Below are 20,961 nucleotides of genomic sequence, written 5' to 3' on the forward strand. Positions count from 1 at the left end.
CCGAGCAGGACATGCGTAGCCGGCACATCCCGCCACTGCCGCGGGAGGTGCAAGGGGTTTCGGCGCTTGGTGACGGGAGGTTTCACGTGCTGGTGCTGCGGATCCAGACACTGTTTCATTTCTATGCTCAAGGGCTGCTTTGCTTCATTATGAAAGATGCCCTGGGGGCGTTGTAGGCGTTTTTCTCTTTGTTTCTGGTCGCCGTGAGTCCTGTTGCCGTAACATTTTTTCTGGTGGTGCAATTTCCCCGTATAGGATAGCTGGATCATTGCAGTCCAACCACGAAAATTGTCATAGAGGTCAAGTATTTTGTATCGGCGTTATTAGGATTGGTAGGGGGGCCGCAAGAGATGGAAACCGAAATAAGTTGGCAATCACACTCACCACAACAGGTGATGCCAACAGTTGGGGCCTGCAGTCGGACTGTGCGGACGAGCAGCCACGTAAGGCAAGGAACTTGGAATCCTATCATATTTACAACAATTCCTATTGTCTCAACATATTTTTTTGGGGTAAGTCGCACTTGCTGTAGTGTTCCAAGTAGGGCCCCTATCTAGAATGTGCCAAACAAGCACGCTATTATTTGGGTAATCCAACCTGCTTGCCTTGTCTTGGTTTCATCATGACCGAGACTCCCCCGCTGGCATTAATTAGCTTTACCTCGGAGGTCTGGGAGACTAGGCACGCAGCGCTCCGGCGCTTCGCGTTCAAACGAGAACGGGAGGACGGCCCCCGACACCGTAACATGAACTTTCACTAACGGTCCATGGGGGCCCCCCGGCTTTGGCGGACCCCTGTTGACTGGACACTGTAACTGTCGTTATGAGTTCGCCCCCGGTGTCAACTGACTGTCACGTTGTTGCACTGAAGGGTCAACTGTGTGTACAGTCTTGAGCCTGCGGCAGAAGCACCTCGTTCTGCTGCCTGCCGCGCTCACGGCGTTGCGCACAGCTGTCCCTTGGGATCTCCGTACGGCAGATCTTGGTGTGTTGTAAGGTTTAACCAGTCGCAAGGTGAGGGGCCACACATTTTGCACCAACACACACTCGGAATACATTCAGGATCAATTCCAACCCTGACCCCCTCCCAGGTGTTGCTGTGCTTGGTGGTGTTGTACTCTTATGTGTCGGACCCGTCGCATGATGCCCTTCCCAACACTTTCCTTCGACTGGTGCTGCCCGCGGCAGTTGCCGTGCTTGTCGCGGCGTCTGTGAGAAGATAAAGACAAAACAATATACGGTTGCAGCGCAACAATACGAAGCACCTGGTCGGCGCTTTTGACGTGTTCGGTCGATGAATTGTAATAATGTGTTGCACTACTGCTCTAAGACGATTCCGCAACAGCTTTCGCCAGCTGCTGCGCCGGAGCTCCACACAGAGCAGACTCAGCACCCCGCCCCTGGATCGACCCCGTGTTCGCCACTGCTACCTGCCAAGGCCACCCTGACGCCGGTGGGTGTGCACATACGCGGCCCCGTGACCCCACAGCATCACCGCCACCTCTGCGAGGACCTAGCTAGCAAGCAAACCGTTTACGTCCCCGGATACAACAGCCACAGCAGAGATATATCCCGGATGACCTGCCCCAAATTCAGCACAGGTCAACACAGTCGCCCACAGACCGCTGCAACCGGAGCCCAGCAATGTGTTCGTTGAAAATCATTTATCCAGAGTCCCGATGCGTCTTAACCTCAGTCAGCTAAGGCAACCCTGTATCGCCTACAGGGCGAAACCCGTCGGCAGGCCCCATCCACTTTCCACGCAGATGGCGACCGCCCTCTCCGGGGGCCGGGGCTGAGCCCTCCCCCGCCCTCTCGCCTCTCCAGACATACAAATACAGTCCGCACACCTGCTGAGTGCCTCTCAATGGACTGAGCCGCGAGGAGGAGGAGGAGGAGGGGGAGGAGGTGCTACCGGGCAACTTTACTAAACAAGTTGTCCAGCAATGAAGTGGCAGGAATGTGATGTTGTTGAGATGTTCACATCGGGAGAATGAGCGAGCCAGAGCGAGCTGAAATACCAATTACTGTTTTGTGGCGGCGTACTATTGATGAACTGGCGATTTGCTACGTGTGGTGTGTAGCTAGAGCTAACTACAGACTACGAAAGGACCTGGAGCCCCAACTAAAGTATGCTCCTAGCAGGGACGCCTCCCCAAACAGTCCTGAACAACCAAAAAGGCAAAGGGGGGCCACTTTGCACCCAATGCGCGTGCGATGCCGACGTTAAATAGTGCGTCTGGCCGTATGTTGCACACAACTTGAGGCAGACCTCCTCCTAGATGATATTTCCCACCTCCACTCGGTGCGGTGGACCGGGTGCATGAGGCGATATGTAAGTAGTTCGCTCACAGCCCCACCGGGTCCGCCCGGGAGTTGTGCAGCAGCTGTGTGTCGAACTCCAGTGCTGCGGAGCCCCACAGTCGGGCCAGCTGCTGGTAACAGGCGGAGTCCAGGTACAGCGGCCGGCCGCGCCGCAGGTCGGGATCCTCGTCGCCTATCCGGTGGGGGATTAGCGTGGCAGGGGGTGGGGCAAAAGGAGGGTGTGGGAGGGCAGATGCAGGGAGGCGGAAGAGAGTTAACACAGGGAAAGAAGCATCCGAGAAGCATCACAAAAGCTGACCGAATCTGCCTTAGCTGCAATGGCTACAATACCGGTGGTGGTCGTTCATTCCTCCTGAAGGTGGTGTACTTATTACAGCTAACTAGTTCCATGGTGTGACCAGCGGGGCAGCAGAGGACCTCTTCACTCCGGCGCTACCCCAACGTATGTGTTGTACGCCGGGGCCTAAATGCTACATGCCGGTGCCGCCCGGGGTATTCAGCTCCGAGGGAGCACCACCCCATTGTGGTGAAAAAGTCGCTCATCCGCCTGGCCTCACCACCGCACCAACAGCCCCACTATCGCCACCACCATTACCAGGACGCAACCTCCCATTTCTCCTGTACAGCACACCAAGCCGTGCCCTGCCCCCAGCCAGTGCCTCCAACCCAGTCCGCCAAACACATGCAAACACCAGCCCAACCCTGTGCGCAAACCACACAAACTCCTCCCCCAAAACCGGCGTTACTTCTTTCGTCAACTCGCTCCCTCCACCCCTCCTCCACCCGGGGCGGTGTGCATCCCCAATCTTCTGGCGCCGACCCCTCCTATCCCCCATCAAGCCCCTCCAAACACCCCTTCCCAGCTCTCCCCCCATCCCTTTCCCTTTACTGCTCCTCCCCCCTTCCTCCTCGTCCTTCCACTGCCCACCCACCGTGCGCATCCAGATAGGGTGACTGGCACAGGGCCAGTCGGTTACCCCGCAGCGCCACCACCCGGGTGGAGCGCAGGCTTAGCAGCAGACAGGAACCCCCGCAGTGCTCCCGGGTGTGCAGCAGACCGCCTCCCACACCCCCGCCTCTGCTCCCGGACGCCCCGCCGCGCAGGTCCCCACAGCCCCGCCACAGGTTGCACACGAAGCGGCCGGTCAGGAGGCACAGCGCCGGGTTGTCGGGCTTGGCGCCGCACCCGGAGCAGTGAGCGTCGGCGAAATGCAGGAAGAGGCTCTGACGTGGCGAGCGGATAGGCACCGTGGGGGGGACGCAGGTGCGGGAGGTGGTACGGGCAGTGGTGTCAGGGCGAAGTCAGGGCAGGGCAGGGCAGGGGTCGGAGGGTTGTTAAAAAGGACCAACATGGAGGCGCCTGAAGAGGCGTCAGTGCGGGCGTGGGCGGCACCAGCCCTGTGGTAAATTGTGATGACGGGGGCGGGTCGCGTGCACATGACCTTTTGCACACACAACCTGGCGCGCAGGTGGACCCCCATTCCCTGAATGGGAATTCCTTCCACTGGGAGTCCAGGTACAGGGATGCAGGCACTGCCCCGACATGTCCTCGGCACCTCGGCCGGCAAAGGTAGCTCTGAGCTCCCGCCTGTGTACATTGACGTCCCCCATCACCCCATCTCACCCCACCAAGCTGCGTCCTGGTCTAAGAGCCCCGGAGTCGAAGCGCAGAGGGCACCAGGCGGGAAACCGCCCCACCTGGAAGAGGTGCGGCAGAGGAATCAGTGACGGCGGAGGCGGTAGTCCACGGAACCACGGCAGCACCTGGCCAGCCGGCGGGCGCCGAGGATGAGGACGAGGTTGCGACTGGGGCCTGGGTAGGGCGGCATCGGCACCTGCAGTCGGAGTACCCGCCTCCGGGCCCTCACCCGCAGCCTCCACTGCCGCCCAATGAGGCTCTAGGGACGAGGAGTGCTGCACCTCTACCGCTGAACCGACCGCCGACGCCGACGTCAGAGCCAGGGCCCTCGGGCCACACCACCTGGACAGGATACATGCCAAAATGTGCTCGTCAAGATTCAGATCCAAGGTCGTACTCGAATCCGTATGGTTCATGCATTGTGGCTCCGGTGCGAAATGGTGATCGGGTCCATAAGCAGCCGTTGCAGTCGCTTCTGATGCCACCGCCGCCGCCGCCAGCATGGCTTCCGCAGCGCGGCGGCGGCTCAGGAGCAGCGGCTCCCGCAGAGCGTTGGCGGCATCACTGAGACCCAGAGCCCCCGACAGGCGGTTCGCAAGGTCAACCACACGCGCCGCCGCGTGCAGCTCCTCGGCCTTCACCTCCGCTGCAGCCGCTGCAGTCTCGGCCTCTCCAGCTGGCCCCGTCTCCAACACCACCCCCTCTCTCGTTACGTCGGTGCGAATACCGGCTGCTGATGCTGAGCCCTGGGCCAATGAGATTCCAGTGTCCTCTGGCGCGCGACCATCACCATCACCAGCACCAGCAATAGCAGCAGCATCAGTAATGTCGGTGTCCAGCGTAGTCGCCACCGCGCCCGCGCCAGGCGCCAGTGCTTGGGGTCCACCATCAGGCTCCTTCACACGATGTCCTCGACCGTGCGGTTGCCGTGAATGTTGGTGTTGGTGCGGGTCGGTTGCTTGCTGCCGCAGGTCATGACGGCGGTGCCGTGCATGGGAGCGGCTCGTACCCCTCCCAGGCGACGGGAGGGGTAGGGAGGAGTACGCGGCCATGAGCTCGGGGTCCGGGCTCTCCCCCCGGAGTGCGCAGTCCAGGGCGTACACACGGACCAGGAAGGGCAGCAGGGCGGCGCTCAGACTGCCCAGCGCCAGGCCAGGACGGCCACCACCGCCCCTGCCGCTGCCGCGACTGCCAGCAGAGCCGGTGCCCTGCGGCTCCCGCGGCTGCGGTTGCGGTTCCTGATGTGTGACCTCTCCAAGTGCCAGGTGGTACAGCCCAAGCAGGCGGCTGCCAGCCAAGGACGGCTGCCGGCGCTCCTCCGGCTCCAGCAGGGGTGGCGGTGTTGGTGGTTCCGGTTCCCGTGGGGGCGAGGTAGGGAATGCGGAAGCGGGCTGCGCCCCAGCAGCCGCACACGAACCCGGGCCGGCCGCTGTCGCCGCACCCCACAGGGCCGCCTGGACCACCTGAGTGTGGGGAGGGAGGGGGGGAGGGGCGCCGTACAGTTGAGCCACAGCCGGAGCCGGCAGGAAAATGCCTGGCCGGTGTGGATATTGCCCCTACCGTACGGGGGTAGCAAAGAATACGAAGCCAAGGGATCCACCAGCACGGAAAAGACCTGCGGTACAGCTCGGCTTCCTTGCACGTCAAAGCCGCAAGTCGGTCCATTAAGCAGCGGCGCCGGCTATTTCATATTGCTTTGGCGTCAGTCGCCCTATCAGCATCTGCTTTGATATTAATTTCAGGAGTCTGTCCGGTTGCGATGGATCAAGTCCATCGGTAGAACGGATGCTCGTGGGCCATCCTTATTATCGGAGTCATGTAGAGACACACACCCGCACACACCTGGATGGGCCAGACAAGTTGCAGCACAGCTCGCAGCAGCTGCGACGGGCTCCTGGGCAGCCACGCCTGGGGGGAGGACTCGGCTGAGGCACACCCACCATTGCCGGCCCTGGCTCCGCCACCACCACCCGATGGTGCCCCACTCGCTGCCCCCGTGGGCTCCTCCCCCCGGCGCGGGCGCCGACCGCCCTCCTCGGGGGGCACCGGAACTGGCAGTGAGGCCCCCGCCAGGCCGGAGAGTCCCACTGCGGGTCCAGGGAGGGGGCGAACAGCGCCGACTAGATAGTGCTCTATTTTTTGACACAGCGGCGGTCCCTCTCTTCGCACGCGCGGACAGACACAGACAGCCGCCCCCTGTGCACATCCCTGGCTACGAGGTGCGGCGCATCCGCAGCAGTAGCCCTGCTACGCTGCATGAGGCGCCCACACCGGAAAGACGCTTTTCTCGTCTGTGCGGTCGGGGGCCTCAGGAACCAGTGCCCTGCGAGTTGGTGCTTCAGCTACTCCTAAACGAAGTTTGGGGTGGTTACGCCGGTACGCGCCAACAACCGCTTCGTCAGGATGATTCGTTGCAACACCATGATGTCATCCACGTACATTTGGTAACTTGATGCCGCTGTACAGGAGGTGAAGCATGAACGGTCAGGCATACGAGCAGGCAGGGGTGCTTAAGGAGCGAAGTGGCTATCACTGACTGACTCCTGGGCTATCCGCCTAAAATGACCCCACCCCAGCCCCACCTCCCTACCCGCCAGGAGCTCCAGCACCAGCAGCAGCGGGTCCCCTACCAGCTCGTCCACACCCGCAAGCCGCCGCCAGCTCAATGCCGCCACGTAGGCGGAGGTGTGCGACTGAGCGCCACGGGTGCGGAGGCTGGGCGCATCACCGCCAGCAAGCGTCGCCGCCAGCCGCGGGATCACCACCTCCGGGAGGTACGGCGGCAAGAAGCTGCAGGTCAGGTCCAGGGCGGCCGGCGGCGGCGGCGGCGCTGTGGCCGCCGCCAAAGGCCTTTCCTCAATCCCTCCGGCTCCAGCAGTTGCCACACCGCCTGTGCTCGCGGGTGCCGACTCTTGTGAAGGTTTCATCATCGTCGCTAGCGGTGGTGGCGGGGCCTGAGCCCCTAGGAGGGTTGGCAGGTCGCACAACAGCCAGCGGAGCTGGTTGTGGAATGAGGCCAGCAGCGGCTGCAGCTGTGGATTGGGCTGCTGCCGGTAGTGCGGTGCTAAGAGAGTGAGGGCGGGGGTGGCACGGGGCCGGTACGCGAGGTAATGGGAGGACTCTGGAGGTGTCGGTGATGATGACACGATGTGAGCTGTCGTATGGGCCGCTGGGCCCAGGCCAGGTCCGACACCTGCCGGCCCTGCACCGCCAGCAGCGGCGGATCCGCCGCTGCTGCCCCCGCCGGTTCCCACCTGCCTGGCGCCGCCGCACACCGCCATCATTGCCAGCGCTGCCAGGGCTCGCCAGTGGGCCGCCTCCACCGCCGGTAGTCCGGTCACCGCACCCGCACCGGGGCTGCTGCAGCTACCGACAGCAGCAGCGGCGCCGGCAGCGTCTGACGACGTGCCCAACACGCCCGCCGCCAGCGAGACGGGCCGCCTGACGGCTTCAAAATGAGCCAGGTTATGTGCCAGTGCTGCCCATAGACGGCTGAGCGGCGGGACGCCCTTCCAGGCCGCCGTCACATCAGCTACCCGGTGACAGCTCATAACCAGGGGCGGCTCGGCTGGCGACGCGAGCCGCAGCGCCGCTAGCGCCGACCCAGTCGCTTGGCTGTAGCTGCTGCGACTGGTGCCGCGGCTGACGGACAGGCCTGGAAATAGACTGGGGGAGGGCTGTGACGAGATGTTGACCGCAGCAGCTGCCGTCGTGGCGTCGGCTGCGGGACCTACCCCCCCTCCGAGCGCGTCTGCAGCGGTTGGGGACAGCGCTACAGGCGGATGGCTGGCTGCCAGCTGCGCCGCTGCTGCTGCTGGTTCATGCGTCTGCCACTGTGGCTGGGGACCTTGTTGCCCTGTAGCAGTAGGAGTGTTGACGGCGGTGGGCTGCGGCGGTGCTGTTGCCTGTGGTGCGGAGGGTCCCGGGGCCGGGGCGAGTGGGGTGGCCGGGGCAGGGCTGAGCATGTTCCGGAACTTCATGAGTCGCGCCCGAGCCTCCAGTGCTCTCTCCAGCTGCCCCGTGTGATTGACACCCTCGCGGGTCATCTGGAGGGCCACCGCGGCGGGAGAGGGAGGGGAGGAATGGAGGGTGCAGGTACGCAGGAAGCAAAGGGCCTACTGCTGGAGTCCAGGGGAGGGCCAGGAAGGGGTGACGTGTGTGAACTTGCGTTAAGGGGATGACGCACCCGGGGGGTTGTACGGGGTAGGTACTTGGTGGGACGCAGATAGCGGGAGTTGGTTACCACATGTGGGACACACGCTGCAAATACCCATCCCTAACCCCAACCCTTCCCCAACCCTCACCTGGTGCGTTGCCAAGTTGACCACCTCGCCGTACAACCCAAACGTGCGCTCAAACATGCAACCACGGCCGCCCAGCCCCAAACTCGGGCCAGTTTCTGAGCCCGGATTTAGACCCGCAACCACAGCCGGCTCCCGGACCTGAGTCCCGCCCGGCGCCCTAGCCAGCCTCTCCGCCCTCGGCACCGCCACCGCCGCTTCTGCTGCCGTCCTCGCACACAGCTCCAGGGAGTCCATCAGCCCCTGCAGCGAACCCAGACCCCTGGGGGGCATCAGCGGCGCCTGTGAGGCAGCAGCACTGGGCCTAGTGCCAGCAACCTGGATAGCCTCAGGTCCAGGTGGTAAAACGTCTGCGCCCGCCGGCGGCTGCGCCAGCGCAAACGCAGGCGCCGCGCCGGCCGAGAGAGACACACATGCGGCGTGCTGCCCGTCTCGCTGCCCCCACTTGCTTTTCATCCGCGAGGGCGCCGTCGCTGCTGCTGCTGCTGCCGCCCGGAAGATCTCGTTCATGCTGCCGCCCGTATCCATGTCATCTCCTCCCGCCTCGCCGCCGCCGCCATTGCTCGCCAAGTCCAGGCCCGGGCCGCACATGTCGGTGGGGTGACTGGACGCTCCAGACAGACCCGCACCGGAGCCGAGAACAGTGGCGAGGTCGAGGCGGGGACCAGACCAGCTGAGCCCCACCGCCTCTGTGGCCGGCTGCGGCAGGGAGTCTTCCTGTGAGGCTCCGGAACCTACCGCTGAGGGCGCTGCCTGAGGTTTCGCCCGCGTGCGCACCTGCGCTGGTGCCGCTGCCGTTGGCTGTCTCCACTGGAATGGCGCCGCCGGCACAATTCCGTTGGCCAATCGGCGGCACACGGGGCAGAGGAACTCGGACAGCTCGGGCATCACCAGGTGAGAGCCGGGGAAGTGGTTCCCAGCCAGGTACTGCCGCAGCTGACCAGCCACGAAGCGGGCTGGGTAGGGGTCGCGGGCAAGCGGGCGGAGGAGGGGAGGAGGGAGGGCGTGTCCCCCATCCGGTTGTCTGCGAGCAAGGCACGCCGGACTGGAGAGCCTGCAGGACCCTGGTTGACCTCCTGGGCTTTCATGAGGTGAGAGCGCAGCCGCCCGGGGCTGGTCAGGAAAGCGACAATAGACAATAGACAGGCAGGGAGGCGGATACCTGGTAACAGGCGGGCAGGCAGACGGGTAGGTGCAAGGACAGACAAGGAAATGTGCCCACCCACCGGCAGCACCAGCCCGTAGGCCCCAAGGATAAGGGGCCGACAGCGGACAGCAACGACTCCAGCCTGTCCTGTCCTAGGGCTCACCGAAGCAGTGCACGTGGATCATGTGGCCGCAGCAGTGCACATGGGGGCCCCCGCCCACGTCAGCCTCGCTGACCCAGGGACCGTAATGCCGCCACAACCGCGACCGTAACTCCCGCGCCGACACGCTAGGGTGGGGCAGGGCCGCAACTCCACCACCACCAAGACCAATCCGCGTGTAATCAGCTGAGGCTTGGCGGTCTGAAGGCGCCGGAGGTGCCGACCCAAATGCCGCCGCCGACGTACCAGCACCGCCGCCGCCGCCGCCGGGCGCTCCAAAGCCATGCATGACCAGATCGTCGTCCCATCCGCGAGCTGGTCGCAGCGGTGCAGCCGTACAGAAGCAGACGGCCGTGTGGGCGATAAAGGCCAGCGGGCCATGTCGGCTGGAAGTGGAGCCCTCCCTGCAGACGGCGCACTCGTGATCCGGGGACTGCACGGGAAGCCAGCGGCCCAGCGGCAGCTGCTGCTGTGCGGCGGCAGCGGCAACTGCTGTTGCGGCCTGACGCTGCGAGGAGCCGTCGGCAGCGGCGCCAGGCGACCTTCGGCGGCGGGTGCGGCGGCGGTTGCCGCTGCTGTCACCTCTTTCATTTTCGTCGCCGTCGTCCCCTTCCGGATGGTTCTCCTGGCCGGACATGCTACCTCTCTCGTCCAAATCTACGCCGCCGGCAGCGGTGGCCCGGCTGCCGCCGCCACCGCCGTCGCTCGGCCCGGCCCTTCCCCAGTCAACATCCTCCTCTTCTTCTTCTTCTTCTTCTGTGCTCTCTTCCTGCCCTTCCTCCTCGCTGCTGTGGGTTACCTTCTCGGCAGCACTGTCCTCCTGCTCTTCATGTTCATCGTCTTCTTCGTCGCTGCTGTTCATCGCTCCCGCTCCCTGCCCCGTGGCCTGCCTCAGGAACGCCTCCTGCTGTGCGCGCAGCTTGGCCATCATAGCGGCCTGCCGCTGCCGCGCCAGCTCCCTCCGCCGCGCTACCTCATTCTCGGCCGCCGTAGCAGACCCTGCGGCGGCCTCTCCTACAGCATTCTCGCCACTGTCAGCGGCAGCGGGCACGCCCAAGTCCGCCGCCGCCGTCGCCGCTGACGCCACATTTCCCGTCGCGGCAGTCGCGGCGTCATCCTTCAGCGTCGGCGCGGGTGCGCCCAATAAGTCCGCGGCCTCGGCGACCTGCAATAGCCGCCAGGCGACCTGTTGCAACCATTGCAAGCAGTCAATCGCCTCAGAGCTAAGTAGGTGTACCAACACCGTCCCAGCTCCCGCCGCTGGCCCTATCGCTCCCGCCGCCCGGCTGCGCTGCTCGGGCCCCGGCGGTGTCTGGGACTGCAACAGCGCCTCCAGCAAGCGGAAGATGCCCACAGTTCCCGAGGACGTGGCGCAGGAAGAGGGAGCGACGGCCCCGTCGGTCGGCCGGTGCGCACGGCTAGGGTGGTGCTGGTGGCTGTGGTTTCCGCGGGCGGAGGAGCTGACGACAGCTGAACAAGCTCCGCCCGCGAGGGCCGCTACACCGGTCAGGACGGAGGTGCGAACCCGCGACAGTTCCTCACCCTGGCTTGGCAGCATTGACTGTAACCCCTGCTGCTTCTGCTGGCCCTGGCTGGCTGGCTGGTGCTGGTGCTGGTGCTGGTGCTGGTGCTGGTGCTGGTGCTGGTGCTGGTGCTGGTGCTGGTGCTGATGCTGATGCCGTCGTTGGCCGGGGTGGCTGTTGTGGCCCAGTCGGCCCATGAGGTCCTCCAACCTGTGCAGCTGCAGGGCCAGCAGGTTGAGGGCCCCCAGCAGGGCGTCCTCGGGCAGCCGGGGGACGCCTCTTAGGTAGACCTGAGGCCGGGGAGCCCCGGGAGGGGAAATACGCGCTCCGTTACCGTACGCCTGTCAGTACTCTCAAGGTCGGCACTCTATTCCCTACAGACGCGGTACAGCCCGCATGAGGATGGAAAAGACCCGCCCCGGAGGCGCCCCTCAAGTCCCCGGGCCCTCTCTCATACCAAGCAAGGCTGGCAAGATACAACACCCGCCACACACGCACCCACGCACTCACAGACCCACACCCCAGGTCGCCACCAGCCTCCACCTGCAATACATACGTCACCAAGCGCCACAGCCCCTTGGCCTCCAGCACCCGCTGCATGGGCTCCAGAGAAGCAGGCAGGGGGTGTCGCGGCGGCCGTAGCTGCCAGTGCGGCTGGTAAGCCACACCTCCACCACCACCACCACCACCACCACTTGCTCTGGCCGCCGTCATGGCCGCCTCCCAGGCACGCGACCGCATGGAGTGTGTATAGTGTATGAAGGAGGGGGAGAACAGCCCCCAGGCCTCCCGTCTCAGAGAGTACTGCCGGGCCTGGGACAGGCTGGCGGCTCGGTAGGTGGCGACCTCGGCCAACACCTGAAGGGACCAGACACAGAAGTCCGCCGTGGGGAGGGGGAGCACAAAGGAACACGACTATGGGACAGATGTGGTGAACCAGCTTTACGCGGCAAATGGCGGCAGTGACAGGAGGGTCAGAAACCCCCATGGTGACTATAAATCAACCATGACAAACAGCAGCCACCGCAAAAGACCTGCCGCAGCGTGCTCAGCAGGGTTCCACCAATGCCTGGTCTATTTACGTAAGCAAGGATTAGTACTAATTACTGGCTCGTAACCACGAGAACAAAAAGCCAGCGGTAAATCCTAAATTGTACATGCCAATGCGCACATACATGGCGTGCTCGATTATACATACACTCAAGCTTGCGGTCCTGGGGCCCCCCTTCCTTTCACCCGAGCGGGCCCCCCACCTGTTCCATGTGCGGCTGATGCTGCAGGTCCTGGGGCAGCAGGTCGTGAAGCTGGTTGTAGGTCCAGTCGCGGAGGGCCAACCACTGGGAAGGTTGCGGGGATGTGTCCGGGGGTTTGCAGGGGTCAGCGCGATAGGCGGTACAAAGGGCTGCAGGAAGTCTTGCCTTGTTCTCCAACACCCCCCTCTCGTTTCCTGGCGGACACCGGAAGGCTCGACCCCCCACCCCTGTCTTCCCTCTCCTCCCCATCCTCTGGTCTCCCACCCCCACCCCCACCCCCACCCCCACCTGCACCAGTGTGTTCCTGAGTCGCTCCCTGGGCTCCAGTCCTGCCACGCTCCTCTCCCGCAGGATGGACACCAGCCACCGCAGCGCCTCACAGCAGGCGAAGGAGGAGGCCGGGTCAGACAGGCCAGAAGGGGAGGGGGCCGCACCCGCCGAGCCAGCTTCCGGGACGCCAGGGTCGGATACCCCTGCGGCAGGGAGAGAAGGGTTTGCGCAGTGGGGAGGTATCGGGCGCAGATGTATTTGATGCGGCACGATGATGAAGGAGCGGCACGGTGCATATAATGCCAGCCAGGCCACGATGTGCATGGGCAGCGGCACTGGTGACGCCGGCGCCAGCGCCAGCGCACGGCCTGTGGTGACGGCACCGCCGCAGTGGGGACGTACCTGCGGCCGCGAGGAGCGGCTTGGCGCCCATGGCGGCCAGCGCGTCGTACAGCGCGACGTCGGGGTCCTCTACCGCCATCCAGCACTGCAGGGGAGGTCGACAGCACGCCCGCACGTGTGCGTATGCGCCACCAAGGAGACAGAGGGGGGGATATGATTTGCGGAAAGGAATTGCGCCCTCAGAGTGAGACCATCCGGTCAGCCACCACACATCCGCTGTTATCCGGCACCTGGACAACCCATCCCATCCGCCAACCCCACCATGGCACAGTGTGGCAGCAACCGCAGCAGCGCATCTCGGGTTTCGGTCCTTATAGGCTCCAAAACCCCAATACACACATGCACGCCTACCCTGATGTTCCCTGCCCTGCCCTGGCTATCCTGGCGCACCGTGGGTCCGATTCCCTCTCCCTTCCCCCTCCCCTCTCCCTTCCCCCCTGTCCCCCCCTGCCTGTATCATCAGCACATCCAGGTCAATGACCTCTCGGCAATTCAGCACGAACAGCTCCACCTGGGGGTCCGAGGGGTGGGTGTTGGGCAGTGCGGTGAGGGCCGTGGGTTTCGAGGATTCGAGGGGGCGAATGAGTAGCACCGAGTACTACTGCTGAGGGGTGTAGCAGCCGGTACACAGTACGGCTCTACAAATACGTGCGAAGCGCGACCACCAGCATCTCGAGAGGCCTTTTCAGCGGCCAGCTACTACAAGGGGTAAGACTCCGGCGCAGTGGTACCAGGAAACACAACCGCTGAGGGTGCCATGTCGGTACCCTCACATCATGCGAGGGGCCTCCAGGACACCGACGCTGCGGCCCGCCACTGTCCTGACCTCAGGCCCCTGCAAGCAAGACCACCCCACGACCCCCGAGCCCTCCCGACCCCACCTGGGAGACTTCGTCACCGTTGCGAGGCCACTTGCGGGCAATGATCTGCGGAACGGGTTTCGCGGGCAGGGTATCCCGCCAGACGGTCAGGCAGGCAGGCAGACAGGCAGCGTGGAGGTGGAGGGAGGGGCCAGGAAAGCTCAGGTGGCTGCCGGCCCGTTAGGGCATGCATCATCGACGCGAGGCGAGACACACACACACACACACACAGAGCAACCCGGAGATCTGAGTACGGCAGCGGCTCTCTCTCCCACGCGAGGTGCCAAGCCAGTACAACCCAGGCACCGGTTCCTTTAACACATCCCCTCCCGCACCTTCCCTTCGAGCCATACCACTCCCCTGGCCTCCCCCAGACCCATCATTCCGCCTTATCCCTGCTCCCGCACCTCCACATGGACCTGTCCATCTCGGCTCCGTACCTATCTCACGCCCTCACCTGGATAGGTCGGCCGGTTCCTATTCTGCTGGCCGTGTCCACTCACCCCCTCGGCCCGAGTGGATTCTCCTCGACTAACCACCCCCCCACCTGACTGACAAAGGCCTGGCCCAGCAGCAGGAAGCGGCTAAGGGGCCTCCATGCGCTGCCCTCATCCAAACTGGCCGTCAGAGCGAGCAGCTGCTCCACACGCGACTGAGCTAACCGACCCGTGGGTCCACCCAGCTGCTCCTGATGCAACAGCGCTGGAAAGCGGCGGGAAGAGGGTAGGGGTGAAGATGTGGGGTAGAGCGGCAATCGGGATGTGTGGCATGTATTGCGGCGACAGTGGTTCATTGCTTCTGGAAGTAGGCGAGGCCCCTAGACGGGACCGTGCACAGGATGCCGTCTTATGTAGGGCTCCTCACAGTTGGCTTGGGAGCTTATGAAATTGTATAGGCATGAGTTTTGGCGTGCTACCACTAGTTGTCTGCCTAGCAGTGTTCGGCGCAGGCCGACCCCCATTTCCCGATCAGGGCCACACTGCTACACGGCCCGAACTAGGCCGACCGCCTCCTGAACCATCCGCCCACTCGCCCCGCACCCCACGCACAAGCACCCTCCCAACCACTCACCCTCCCGCCCCCGCACTTACCCTGCACAAAGGCCGCCGCGGTGCGGTGCAGGGGCAGGTGTGGAGATACCTCAAGCTCCCCCGCCATTAGCCCATCGTACAGGTCACCGGCCACTGACAGCCGCCGGGGCGAGGGAGCGGATCCAGACCCGGGCCCCGTGCCGCCACCTCCTCCTCCTCCGGCGGATGCTGTGCCCGGTGCCGATGGCAGCGCAGGTGCCGCACTAGCAGCACTGCGCGCCAGGCGGTCGCTGCACCACTCCTCACACGCCTCGATAGCTTGTCTGCAGACCGAGCCCCCGGTGGGAGCAGGCGCCGCGAACGGGGGACCGGGGGAGGGGGGCGGGGGCCCCAAGGGATACGTGTCATGCATATGTAGGCCCCTGAGTGAAAGGGCTAACACCGCTGGGTTACCTCGGGTGCTAGGATCAGCGGACATGCGGCTCTAGCGGTTCTCATCGAAGCGTCAGCAGCAGACTTGGATGGATGCGAATAGGGGTATGCGTGCGGCAGGAGGGTTGCAAACGTGCAAACTTGGGCGGAGGATTCAACCCACAGTCCTGCACCCAGTCTTGCAAGCCAGGACCGCTCCCGTACCTGGCTGCTCCGTACAGCAGCTCCACTCGCCGTACACGTTCCTCCTCTGATCCCCCCCCGCTACTGCTGCTGCCGGCTTCAACCCCTTCTGCCGCGCGGCCGCCATGGCCACCACCACCGCTGTTGCGTGCCGCCGCCGCCGCCGCCGCCCCCCCCGGCCTCAATCCCGCCATGGTGGTGAGCAGTTCTGAGACACACGCCGTGACCACGAATTCTGCTGAGCAGGCCAGAGGCACTCGGAAGGCGGCCCCGTCCTCAACATCACCAGACGCCTTGCGGCGTTGATGAAGCATGGCCTGTGTGGAGGCGGGAGAGCTAGTTCACGGATCTGCATTACTTGCCCATATACATGCATTTTCGTGATATCAGCTGCGACCGGAGGACAGAAAACGACGGGGAAAGGAAGGGCTGGGCACGGGGCGACTTGCCATAGGAACGCATAAACACACACACACACACACACGGAAACCAATGTGTTTCCCTGGTCCTGGCCAGACCACACACGGGTTGAGCTGGGAGTCGTTCCGACAGCTTCCAACCTTGCCACGGCGGCCAACACAAGGCGGGTCTGCTCCTTCGCTCGCCCTCCATCCGCTATCGCGGCCTTCACGCCCTTCGTCCTTGGCCGGTTTCCTTCCCCCATCCCCTTTCGTCGGGGCCCCCGCCTGCCTCACCTGCAGTGGCCTCACGAACCTGCCCAGGAAGGCCTCCCCCCACAGCTCCCCACTGGACAGCAGGTAGTGGGCTGCGGGGACGTGGTAGACCAGGGTGGAGAAGTCCTGAAGGGGGGGGGGGCGGGAAAAAGTGGAAGAAGGGGGTGCGGAGTTGGGCAGTAAGAAGCGGATTGGGGCTGGAATCACGCGTCCAAAGACGGCCATACGCATAGGCAGGTCAGGAACGGAAAATAGACATGCGGCCCCTTACGCAACGAAATCCAGGCATTATCCCCACGCGTACAGTATAAGCACATACGCACATACGACCGGACCGAACCTTCCCCTGTTCTGCTGTGCATGGCACTTCTCGCCAACGAGGACAGACGCACCTGCACGTACGCGTGTGCCTGTCTCCAAACTCCCCTGCAACTGCGCGCCACCCACACCCATTTCCCCCCCCCCGCCCGCTTTCCCCCCCTCCACCCTCTTCCGCACCCACCGACGCCAGACGCCTCATGGCATCCAGCATGGCACTTAGTCGCTGCTCCGACTCCGCCTCTGCCTCCCACTCCTCCCACTGGCCCCGGCTGCCCACCTCCCTGGCCGGGGCTGTCAGAGCGCCCCTGGCCAGCTCGTCCACAAATGCCCCCGTCAAGTAGCCAAGCGCCGACAAGTGGATCTCCATCACCCGCTGCTCCGAAACCAGTCTATAGAAAATGCGGAGGAAGGAATCATATGCAAGGGAGGGATGGAAGGAGGGGGAGGGTGGCGCACTGTGGTTCAGGGAATCACGCAACATCAGGCAAGGCAAGATTTTTGGTCCGTTACCGCTGAATCCCCATTCAACCCCTCTTACCCCTAAGTCTTCACTTTCACCGGGGACCATTTCCATGTCCTGGTATTCCCTACCCCTCTGCCGGTGTATCCTGCGGGGCTTGCTCTGGAGGCTGAACCTGCCGCACTCCTGCGTATCCTGCCTGGACCCCACTCTGACCCCTATCAACCATTTCAGCTCTCCGTCCTCAGTCCTCCGTCCTCCCCGCCGCCCCAGCTTGGCCCCGTCTCCGGACTACGTTCCCGCCTACTTACCCCTCCAGGCCCCCTACCTGACCGTAACCTCCTCCGAGTTGAACACCTGCACCACCACCCGGTCCAGTACATTACACAGCGGGTGACGACCTGCGGAGCCGCCACCACCACCGCCACCTGCAGAGCCCTGAGCCCCTGCGACACCTGAGGCTGTGAGCCCGCCGATGGCGGACAGCATGGGCACGTAGCACTCCATGAGGTATACGGCAGTGTCGTACTTGAAGCCCGGGTCGTACAGCAGCAGGAGCAGCAGTGAGGTGAGGTGGTGGAGGGGCTCCGGGTGCATCCAGCGAAGAGCGAGAACCCAGCGGCGTAGCAGGCAGTCCTGCATCAGGGTCAGAAGGAATGACCGGGAGGGCGGGCAGAGTGTCATGTCAGGGTGAGGCTGCAGTGGAGAACAGAAAGGAGATAACCCCCACAGAGCGGGGGTATCTGGGGGCTCAAATCACGTCCAAATGAAACCCGCAAACTAGAAGCCCACCTAAAAGCCCTCCCCGTAATCCCCGCCCAAAGTCAAATACTTGAGCTGCTATTGCTGCAGCAGCACTTTCACTCCTGCTTGGAACCCCTGTCTACATTACCGCCCCCGCTGGCCGCTTCACGCATCCGCAGTGGGTTCCCTGAGGTTCTTCCGGTCACTCAGCTGTGTCACCCGTCAAGACGTGAGCACCCACCTGGACCGCAGCAGGCTCCGGGCTGGCGCCCTGCGGCACGGATGAATGAAGCGGGGGAGGCGGCGGCAGTCGAGCCAGGACCTCCTGAGCCTGAGCTGCATACGCTTCCGTGACCGGCAACGACGGCGCCGCCTGTGTCATGGACACCGGCGGTGCCGCGGGTGCGGAGGCGGCGGACGAGGCAGCCCCATGGTCCGCATATGGCGCGGGGGCGGCAGATGAGGGTGCAGCTGCTCCTGCTGACATGCTCGGGGCGGCCGCCGTAGCATCAGCGACAGCATCGGCACCGGCATCAGCGGCCCTTGTAGATTCTTCTGACGGCGCGCCGCCCTGCGCAACTGCACCCAGCGCCCGTTGCAGCTCCCGTAGCCGCTGTAGCTGCTGCTCCTGCTGCTGCTGCAGCCTCTGCAGCCGCTCCATCTGCCCCTGGATGCGCTCCTGCACAACCAAGAACCGCTCCCCTTGCAGTTGCTGAGGCTGTGGCTGCTGCTCGCGCTGCAACCCAGCCATTGCCCATGGCTGCTCCTGCAGCTGCTGCTGCAGCTCCTGCAGCTGTTGCAGCTGTTGCCGCAACTCCTCCTGCTCCTGCCACACCACCTGCTGCTCTCGAAGCACCTCCGAAAACTCCTGTACCAGCTCCTGGTGCTCCTGTTGCTGTTGCTGTTGCCGCCCAGCCGGATGGCCCTGGCCTTGCTGTAATGACGGCGGCGGCGGCGGTGGTGATGATGGAAGCTGCTGTTGCAGCGGTGACGTCTGTCGCTGCTGCAGCGGCCGTCGCAGCATGTTGCTCATGGTTGGCCGCAGAGGCGTCAGGGCGGCGAAGCGCTGTAGCCAGCTGCACAGCGCCAGGGCATCGCGGCGGTGGTCTGCGTCGCTGCGGGTCCCAGTGCACTGACCTGTGGGGGATGCCACGCCCAGATTGGAGGTTGGAGGGACAGGCTCTAAGAAGTTCTCATGCACATGGGGGACAGTCCTAACGCGCCTGCCAGCTGCAAGACCCTCCACAGGAGGCCGCCGACCGTCCAAACCCTTCAACCAACTCACCAAGGCACTCGGTCAGCCTTGCCAACGCGGCCTGCAGCACCGCCTCCAGCAGCGCACGGGGCTGTGGCCGCAGGAGCTGCTCCAGGGGGGCCACCCTGCGGCCCGGCTGGTGAGCTGGACAACAGCCTAGGAGGGGGGGGAGCGGATGGACGAAGGGTGGGAAGCGGGGCGGTGAACAGTGTGACGACAGCACGCCAACAGCGGTTGACGCTGATGGTGTTGATCACCCCCGGGGGGTTTGTCCTCCACCATTCCAATGCTTATGGGGCTATCTCAAAGCAACGCAATACAGTAGAGCGCACGACAGAGCAGCTCCGCAGCCCTCTTTCCTAAGCTCACACCGTTCTGCTGTGGCACTTGTTCACTGTGCCACGGTCCTTTCTGGCAACAAAACAGACGAACATCCCCCAGCCCACATCCCCTCCAATCTGCACGCGCTCTCGGCCCCTTCCATCCACCCACCCTCAAGCCGCCAAGAGGACAGGTCGCCACAATCGCAGCAACCCCCTGACGCTGAGCGATACTGTATCCAGTCGTGGTCTTCATGGCCCCCCGCTTTGAAGCAGGATACGCATACGGCACTGGAGGTTGTAAGCTGGCAGGTACGGCATCTGAGACGTGGCAAAAGGGCCCCGCGACGACCGCGATGACGAGGGGGCCCAAGGCACATACCAGGGTCGTTAAGGGGAGAATACCGATTGCCGACGTCCTAAGCCAACGCCGAAAGTCACTAGGGGGACCAGGAGCAGGGGCAGACGCGTGACTAGGGGTTTTGCGGTTGGTCCGGGACATGGCGCGGAGGTTCGATGTTTAAGGCCACAAGCGGCAGCGGGAAGAAGCCGCCTTCCTCAAATTTCGGCTGCCTGCATGCCTATCCCGCGTTCCTTGTCCTTATCATACTGAGCATTATGCGGCAGATGGACACTTGTATCGGTTGAAGTTGGATGTGCTAAGCTAAAGTGAGGTGCTGCCGAAAGTGCGATGAACACCAAAGCTTGGATGGGTAGGAGAAGCTGCCATTGGGAGGATGGACGGCGACTGGATTGAGGTGCGATAATCCTGGCGAGTGCAGCTCTGGCTAGACGGTGCTATGGGGTGTTTCGGCCGATGTGGTAAAAGCGGCACTCGGTGCCTGGTGCTGCCATGAGCCGCGGTCGCACCTGTAGGCAAGGGCTCCAGCGGACCAGATCGCCGTACATTGGCCGGCGCATTCTCGGGGTGCAAGGGCGGTAAGGTACGCGTCAAAATCGCCTCTTTGATTTGTAGAATGACACAGGACACGCTCGCATTCCTAAGCCGCACGGCCAAAGGGGAGGGCCAGCGGGCGCGAGGGTGGCAACTTGTCCAGGGTAGGACTTCAACGAAGCCGTACCGGCTAAGTAACCCAGGAAGGAATGTGATGGTACGGACATAACAGAAAGGCTGCAGGTACACGCCGAAATAGAGGACGTAAACACTCCCGCACGTGCACCCTAACACAGCAAAATGTAAATCCACGTTGCGGAAAGTGGACAAAAAGCAAGCCCCGGCAAAAATCAAGGATTAAGGCTTGTGATATAGTTATAACACGTAATGTTTGCCAAATTCGCAAATCCCTTGGCTATCGTAAGAGAAACACATCTGACAAAATTGAAGAGTGTGAAATGGAGCGGCTAAGACGTCCCAGATCAGCACTTTAAGCATACGCTCCACAAACCTTAATCCATGCGTCCATCGTCTGATAGCGAAATCGTGTCACACTCACTCGTTGCCCATGGTTCAATGAACCGGTTCTGCCAAATGAATAGTCCTTACTCTATATCCCATAAGCAGGAATAGACAGTATGGACGCAAAGGTTGATGTATTGCACGGAAACGCAGAAACTAGGAGTAAAACTGCATCGGTGCCGTGCATCGACTGTCCAACTGACTGCTCCGGATTTACCCCTAGAAGTCGCAGTGCGATCTACTGT

The 20,961-nt window shown here is 63.3% G+C and overlaps 1 protein-coding gene across 1 annotated transcript; it reads right to left on the reverse strand.

Annotated features, from left to right (window-relative positions):
• Nucleotides 1–1,119: 1,119 nt before the first annotated feature.
• Nucleotides 1,120–20,764, reverse strand: VOLCADRAFT_86629 (uncharacterized protein; the record flags this gene model as incomplete). Its single annotated transcript, XM_002946511.1, has 29 exons — nt 1,120–1,208; nt 1,850–1,871; nt 2,360–2,496; nt 3,257–3,548; nt 4,023–5,426; nt 5,806–6,050; nt 6,403–6,421; nt 6,546–7,007; nt 7,218–8,009; nt 8,268–8,963; nt 9,042–9,220; nt 9,575–11,384; nt 11,605–11,952; nt 12,348–12,431; nt 12,636–12,820; nt 13,020–13,104; nt 13,486–13,530; nt 13,901–13,945; nt 14,427–14,581; nt 14,971–15,233; nt 15,547–15,842; nt 16,221–16,325; nt 16,702–16,909; nt 17,309–17,616; nt 17,966–18,403; nt 18,563–18,861; nt 19,010–19,135; nt 20,170–20,300; nt 20,754–20,764. The coding sequence occupies 29 exons, from the start codon at nt 20,762–20,764 to the stop codon at nt 1,120–1,122; spliced, it is 9,279 nt and encodes a 3,092-aa protein (XP_002946557.1).
• Nucleotides 20,765–20,961: the final 197 nt, after the last annotated feature.

The sequence above is a fragment of the Volvox carteri genome (genome assembly GCF_000143455.1).
Source record: "Volvox carteri f. nagariensis unplaced genomic scaffold VOLCAscaffold_3, whole genome shotgun sequence".
NCBI lineage: Eukaryota > Viridiplantae > Chlorophyta > Chlorophyceae > Chlamydomonadales > Volvocaceae > Volvox > Volvox carteri.